This window comes from Diaphorina citri, unplaced genomic scaffold (genome assembly GCF_000475195.1).
Source record: "Diaphorina citri unplaced genomic scaffold, Diaci psyllid genome assembly version 1.1 scaffold5217, whole genome shotgun sequence".
NCBI classification, from domain to species: Eukaryota; Metazoa; Arthropoda; class Insecta; order Hemiptera; family Psyllidae; genus Diaphorina; species Diaphorina citri.
In genome coordinates, this window is record NW_007382593.1 from 1 (window position 1) to 8,510 (window position 8,510).

Sequence of the window (8,510 nt, forward strand, 5' to 3'; positions counted from 1 at the left end):
AAGATGTCTTAATGGCGTTTAAGTAGAAGGTAATTGTAGGAAAACGCGTATAAGCCTTATAGTGTAAGGTGTCATAGCCAAGGAGACTGGCAATTAACAATGTTACGTAACCTGTGAAAGACTACCATAAGGCCATAAGGTGATCATAAAGATATTGTTCATGTAAACTGTGTGGGTATAGTCTGTAGGTACTGTAAAAAATGCCATAAGTTCCCATGTCGCAATATGTATACAGTATGGCCTAAAGTTCTTAGGCCTTCAGGAGTACTGGCATATATTTGACCCCCGGCAGTACACAGAGGCATTTAGGGGCCCCCTGTCTATAATTTGGAGTATGCAACCATCCCCCCTTGTCAGTCCAGTATTGGTGACGTTCCGATCCTAGCTGCCGGGTCGCGCGACTTCAATTACAAACTTCCAGTCGAACAAATTATTACAAAAATAGTATTTTAAATCACATGAAAACCTCACGGACAGCGCGTACACACTGCTCTCAGAGCGACTGGGCAGCGCGACCCGGCAGCTTGGTTCGGAAAGTATCTACTTCATAAGAATACATAGGAAGCAGTAGATGATGACTTACCTCTCTTTACTTTGAACTCGCTTTTTGTTTTCTTCATATTGATGTTCAAATTGTTCCAAGTTGTATCTCGTTGTCCATTTCAAGGCCTTAATTTCTGAAGAATATTTCCGTCTGAAGCTTTACCCGCCACAAACGGTCCGACGGTCTGTCTGAACGTGAATGTCTGGCCAAAGCCGGGTTTTAATAAAGAAAGACCTACAGTCAAAAGTCGATGACGTAGATCAGTAGCTCTGAAAATTTCCAATTTTCCATTGAAAAGTCTTGTACGTCTGAATTCCACACTCGCAGTGCGTCAAAGTGTGTCGGATTTTTCCGTAATTCCGTGACGAAAGTACGTCACCGATCCTGAGAATTCCGAGACCATCAGCGTCAGAGCATTTGCCAGTGTGGAAGTAACCCCAGTGGTTTGCGCTGACACATAACACCGAAACCCCCTAAGGCAAATACTAGGCGTTTTGACAAATACTAGGCGTAAAAAAAAAAGAAAACTTGTTCATAAGGCCAGCCACTCACTATCAGGTAGACCTGACAGGTGAACCTGATCAGGTCTACCTGATAGTGTGTGTGCTCTTAAGGTATCAGGTAGACTAGACAGGCGGACCTTTTCAGCCGTAACTGACAGGTCTACCTGATAGTGTGTGTGTTCATCAGGTATCAGATATACCTGACCGGCGGACCTGATCAGTTGTATCTGTCAGGTCTACCTGATAGTGAGTGGCTGACCTAAGAAAACACGCGCCATAAGATGTCTTAATGGCGTTTAAGTAGAAGGTAATTGTAGGAAAACGCGTATAAGCCTTATAGTGTAAGGTGTCATAGCCAAGGAGACTGGTAATTAACAATGTTACGTAACCTGTGAAAGACTACCATAAGGCCATAAGGTGATCATAAAGATATTGTTCATGTAAACTGTGTGGGTATAGTCTGTAGGTACTGTAAAAAATGCCATAAGTTCCCATGTCGCAATATGTATACAGTATGGCCTAAAGTTCTTAGGCCTTCAGGAGTACTGGCATATATTTGACCCCCGGCAGTACACAGAGGCCTTAATACCCTTAATATAGCATACCTCCAATACTTAATACCCTTAATATAGCATACCTCCAATACTTAATACCCTTAATATAGCATACCTCCAATACTTAATACCCTTAATATAGCATACCTCCAATACTTAATACCCTTAATATAGCATACCTCCAATACTTAATACCCTTAATATAGCATACCTCCAATACTTAATACCCTTAATATAGCATACCTCCAATACTTAATACCCTTAATATAGCATACCTCCAATACTTAATACCCTTAATATAGCATACCTCCAATACTTAATACCCTTAATATAGCATACCTCCAATACTTAATACCCTTAATAGCATACCTATACCTCTAATACTTAATACCCTTAATAGCATACCTCCAATACTTAATACCCTTAATATAGCATACCTCCAATACTTAATACCCTTAATATAGCATACCTCCAATACTTAATACCCTTAATATAGCATACCTCCAATACTTAATACCCTTAATATAGCATACCTCCAATACTTAATACCCTTAATATAGCATACCTCCAATACTTAATACCCTTAATATAGCATACCTCCAATACTTAATACCCTTAATATAGCATACCTCCAATACTTAATACCCTTAATATAGCATACCTCCAATACTTAATACCCTTAATATAGCATACCTCCAATACTTAATACCCTTAATATAGCATACCTCCAATACTTAATACCCTTAATAGCATACCTATACCTCTAATACTTAATACCCTTAATAGCATACCTCCAATACTTAATACCCTTAATATAGCATACCTCCAATACTTAATACCCTTAATATAGCATACCTCCAATACTTAATACCCTTAATATAGCATACCTCCAATACTTAATACCCTTAATATAGCATACCTCCAATACTTAATACCCTTAATATAGCATACCTCCAATACTTAATACCCTTAATATAGCATACCTCCAATACTTAATACCCTTAATATAGCATACCTCCAATACTTAATACCCTTAATATAGCATACCTCCAATACTTAATACCCTTAATATAGCATACCTCCAATACTTAATACCCTTAATATAGCATACCTCCAATACTTAATACCCTTAATAGCATACCTATACCTCTAATACTTAATACCCTTAATAGCATACCTCCAATACTTAATACCCTTAATATAGCATACCTCCAATACTTAATACCCTTAATATAGCATACCTCCAATACTTAATACCCTTAATATAGCATACCTCCAATACTTAATACCCTTAATATAGCATACCTCCAATACTTAATACCCTTAATATAGCATACCTCCAATACTTAATACCCTTAATATAGCATACCTCCAATACTTAATGTACCCTTAATAGCATACCTCCAATACTTAATACCCTTAATATAGCATACCTCCAATACTTAATACCCTTAATAGAATACCTCCAATACTTAATACCCTTAATAGCATACCTCCAATACTTAATACCCTTAATAGCATACCTCCAATACTTAATACCCTTAATAGCATACCTCCAATACTTAATACCCTTAATAGCATACCTCCAATACTTGGTAGCTCAAGCCATAAGGCCAATAGCAGCATTAGATGACCAAATGATAAGCGACACCGCGCGGTAATTATGCTAAAAAATGCTAAACACAATACCCTTAATAGCATACCTCCAATACTTAGTAGCTCAAGCCATAAGGCCAATAGCAGCATTAGATGACCAAATGATAAGCGACACCGCGCGGTAATTATGCTAAAAAATGCTAAACATGTGGGTGACCTTCAGATGGGGGACCGAGGCAATCACCCAGCCACCTGATGGAACTGCGTGCCTACAGACTGTGGCGTTGTGGACCAAGAATTTGAATAGATCAGGTCCGGATAGCACTTACCTACTTGGTAGACAGGCGGACCTTTTCAGCCGTAACTGACAGGTCTACCTGATAGTGTGTGTGTTCATCAGGTATCAGATATACCTGACCGGCGGACCTGATCAGTTGTATCTGTCAGGTCTACCTGATAGTGAGTGGCTGACCTAAGAAAACACGCGCCATAAGATGTCTTAATGGCGTTTAAGTAGAAGGTAATTGTAGGAAAACGCGTATAAGCCTTATAGTGTAAGGTGTCATAGCCAAGGAGACTTAGTCAGGTTTGTAACTCAGGTTTACTGTTATAAGTTGGTTGCCCAAGGGCGTCCTAACTTCACCCGTTAATGCATGGCAATAATCCTAAATATATACAGCCCCTTGTGTAACTGACTGACTGACTGACTCACTCACTCACTCACTCATACTAATTCCCTTGTCTCTTCACTTTCGGGACCATAAGACCTTAGCAGTTACAGTTCTCTATGTGAAAAAAAAAGATCGATTATATAAAAAAAAGATCGATTATTATAAAAAGCTGTTTCAAGTATATCTAATCGTGTTTACTGTTAGATCACAAAATATTGATGGTTCAGAATCTATAGATCCCCTAGGGTTTAGCTTATTGTAAGTATCACAATGGATCTTGGACTTAAGATTAGTCAGGTTTGTAACTCAGGTTTACTGTTATAAGTTGGGTGCCCAAGGGCGTCCTAACTTCACCCGTTAATGCATGGCAATAATCTTGATATACCATTGGTAAAGCCAGCCACTCACTATCAGGTAGACCTGACAGGTACACCTGATCAGGTATACCTGACACCTGATGAGCTCACACACTATCAGGTAGACCTGACAGGTACGGCTGAAAAGGTCCGTCTGTCAGGTCTACCTGCTACCTGATAAGCACACACACTGTCAGGTGTACCTGTCGTCAGGTCTACCTGATAGTGAGTGGCAGGCCTATGATGGAAGCTTTCTGAGAAATACTAAAAACTAACTGTAGCCAAGGGCCAGAGCTAACTCTTTATCAGTCTAAAGTAAAATTGTAGGTACTTCTACTTTGGTAATAAAAACAGTCAATCTTCTCGCTCATTATTGGTTATTTTAGAACTGACAATTAAATAGCCATTACGTAAGAGAAAATCGATAATCGTAAAATGGGAAGAAAATAAGTCCCGGAATAGATTAGGATAATAATATCCCCCACAAAAACACAAATGTGAAAAAAACGCCAAGTCCCTATCCAAAAATGTCGGCCTATAAAAGTGGTGAGATCAGAAAATTAAGGCCAAGTCTGCATGGTCGTAAAATGGGAAGAAAATAAGTCCCGGAATAGATTAGGATAATAATATCCCCCACAAAATCACAAATGTGAAAAAAACGCCAAGTCCCTATCCAAAAATGTCGGCCTATAAAAGTGGTGAGATCAGAAAATTAAGGCCAAGTCTGCATTCCCAGTTTTTCGTGTCTGCTGAAAATGCTGGATCTCAATTCCTTCAACCTTCTCTCAATTTCAACTTGGCAATGTTTTCGTTTTATTTTCATGTTAATAATAGTTGTTTATTAATTTGAGAAGGAAAAACATTGCCAATTACACAGAGTTATGATAGGCGTAAAAATGCGTCGAAATGTTTCGTGTAATATACACAGTAGCGTGCTGAGGCCGGAACTTGGCCTGGCGCACTGCCGTGCGCCTAGATAATAATGGTGCCCATTTATATTGCTCAAATAGGACTAACACTAAAGAGTACCCCATTATATCATTTGTACTGCTCAAATAGGACTAAATAGTCCCCATTAACCCATTATAGGTAAGGATAATTATCTGTAGTTATTATAGGTACATATGTACCATGTTTTGAGTAACAAGATATTAGTCAAATAAAGTGTCTTTATTCAATAGAAATTTCCAAACACTAATTGAATTGTCTTAATAATCGTAACATCTTAACAATAATATCAAAGTTTCTTTTTAAGAGGTTTGATAGAGGGATCTGTAACTACTAAGGTCTTATCGTACCGAAATCAAATAGAGTAGATAGACAGGATAGAAGAAAGCCAGCCGTTCCTAGAACAAAGCTTATCTGTTTGTTTTTAACTCCGCCCCGGGCGGGAATCGAACCCACGGCCTAGCGCTTACAAGACAGGCGCGTTACTTTCCAAGCTCACTAGGCTGACTAGTTGTATACCAAGTACTATGTTTACATTTATAAATGGCTATTGAACATTAGTGTATTCACGTAGGAAGCGAACGTATAAGAAAGCTCATCAAAAGAAATGAAAACGAAAGTACCATACAGAGATGGCCAAAGACCAAGTCCTGTAATTATAGGAAATCATTCATGGTGTATTCAAAAAACACAAATTGGCAATCCGTGCCAAACACTGCCTACTTACTTTCGTTTATAATACCTCGACAGTATCAGAGACCTTAACGTGAAGAAGGCATTGCCCAAGGTAGAATGATGTCCGTAGTAATGAATAATGATGTCAGTATTGTCAGTGTACTTGATGGAAAATCAGACGATATACCTCGTATAATATCTTGTTCTAAAGTTCAGAGCCTTGTCCTATCATAGCCCCTAGCTTTCTTCTCAGATATTCCTATCTTTTGTATTTTCTCCTTTCTTGTAGTTGTTGTTAGGATGAAGAAATTAGACATTATTATTCCTCGGTGGTGTATTGGTAGACGCTCGCCTGGTAAACAGAAAGACGCTGGTTCACTCCCTGCCAAGGCATAGACTTTTACTTTACCTTTTCTGAATGGGGCCGGGAAAAATGAGCAGTACCTACGCCATTGCACACATGGTCATATTATATAGTAGGTATCCATCATCTGTTGAAATTTAATTTATCACATAGAATGTACCTAATATTTAGCAATGGAGGAGTTGCAAATGGGTAAATTATTATTAATAAATGGTCGATTCCTACGTAAAAAGTAGTGAAAAATCCAAATCTGAGGTCGAAACTCCGAAAAAGTATATTAAAAAGGTCCAAAATTCAATTTTTAATTGCCGTTCTAATGAAAAAGTTCAAAGAGTTGTGACGTCAGATTTCACGTCGAACTGCGCAGAAACGCTTGCCGTCTTCTCGTACTGGGGCGAGTTGGCAACCTTGCATATAATGTACACCGATGACATGATGAGTTGGTCTACATGACGATCCTGTAATGGAGCAGTTGCAAATAGGTAAAAATCATACATAAATGGCCGACTCCTATGTAAAAAGTTGGGACAAATCCAAATCTGAGGTCAAAACTCCAAAAAAGTAACTTTAAAAGGTCGAAAATTCAACTTTTAATTGCCGTTCTAATGAAAAAGTTCAAAGAGTTGTGACGTCAGATTTCAGGAGCAGTTGCAAATGGGTAAAAATTATTAATAAAAGGTCGATTCAAACGTAAAAAGTTGTGAAAAATCCAAATCTGAGGCCAAAACTCCGAAAAAGTAACCTTAAAAGGTCGGAAATTCAATTTTTAATTACCGTTCTAATGAAAAAGTTCAAAGAGTTGTGACGTCAGATTTCACGTCAAAATGCGCAGAAACGTGTGACGTCAAACTTCACGATTTACCGGTATTTTTTAGATCGATTTATCTCGGGCTCTAGAAGTCGTAGAAGAAAAAGAAAAATTCCGTTGGTCCTCATTTTTCCTGCTCTATGACTTTGCAATATCAACCAAGTGAGCGCAACTGATCTATTTAAAACAAGTTGTTTTTAACTTTCGGGAGCCGATTGGATGAGGTTTGTCTGATGAGGATGAGAGTGGGGGGCCACTCCAAGGTAACCCACTCTCACCTCTTCAGAAAAGAAGAGCGACCGATGTGTGAATAGTGCCAAGAACCAACGACAATCGAGCACATCCTGATCTCTTATAGAAATATGCGTTTCAGACCCCCCCAGCTTCTCGTCGGCCAGCATCTCAGATATTCTGAAAGACGACGAAGAAACCATAAAAGAAGCCCTCCAGTTTCTTAAGAGAAAACCTCTCCAACAAATTCCATCGTTAAATTTATGTTGGTTTTCAATGAGACTGGGATTTTGATTTCTTTTGGTGATATCTCTAATTAATTTCATAATATATTCGCCGTCATTGTCCAGCCTGTGGGTTACAGAATACTCAAAGCGGTCCAGATCTTCCGTTGAATTGTATTAAACTACATATTCTTTTATGATTATAATAAATTTTGAATTTTATTAAACTATTATTTGAATTTTATTTAACTATTATTTTATAAAATAAATTCTGCATTGTACCTTCATAATATGTTCCCCGTCATTGTCCAGACCGTGGGTTATAGAATACTCGAAGCAGGTCCAGATCTTGTGTTTCAACTCCTCGTCATCAATGTGTAACTGAGAACACAGCTCCTCCATTCGAACGAAAGCCAGGTGGTAGAACTGAAAACACAAGTGTGTAAGTAGTGCTTTATTATTAAATATGTTTATAAAAAAGAAGAACACAATAGCTTTAACTCTTCACAGTTGGGGGAGGGGTTTTTTATTGTTTATTCAAACAAACAGACATGTTTCGCCATTGCTGGCATCAGTGAAGAGTAAAAGCTATTGTGTTCTTCTTTTCAAGATGAATCTTCACAAAGTTACGTCAGAATCTATCAAATATGTTTATATTAGACATCCTAGGTTATAAAGTTATGAAATAGGTAACTACAAAACTTTCCTTGAAAAAGTCCACGGAGATGGACGAAACTCGAGTCGGATAAGATCAAAACCGGAACGTGTATCCATTGTATCATATAAAGGTCATTAAAAAAAAAAAAAAGACAATAACAACAATGATGATAATAATAGTGAGTAAGTAGTGCTTTGTTATTAAATATGTTTATATTAGACATCTAGGTTATGAAGTTATGAAATAGGTAACTACAAAACTTTCCTTGAAAAAGTCCAAAAATTTGAACTCGTTTTTCGATTGCAAATATTTCATCGGGTTACTTTCCGGTGTTCTCGTGTTGACCCAGCACCTAAATGGGAAGTATTTGCAAATATT

General features: G+C 37.9%; 1 protein-coding gene across 1 annotated transcript; it reads right to left on the reverse strand.

Annotated features, from left to right (window-relative positions):
- Positions 1 to 6,588: 6,588 nt before the first annotated feature.
- On the reverse strand, positions 6,589 to 7,902 carry LOC103521421 (retinoblastoma-associated protein-like; the record flags this gene model as incomplete). Its single annotated transcript, XM_008486533.2, has 2 exons — positions 7,757 to 7,902; positions 6,589 to 6,669 (listed from the first exon to the last, which is right to left on the reverse strand). Coding segments are annotated over exons 1-2 (201 nt in total), but the record flags the coding sequence as incomplete, so codon positions are not given.
- Between the last annotated feature and the right edge of the window lie 608 nt (positions 7,903 to 8,510).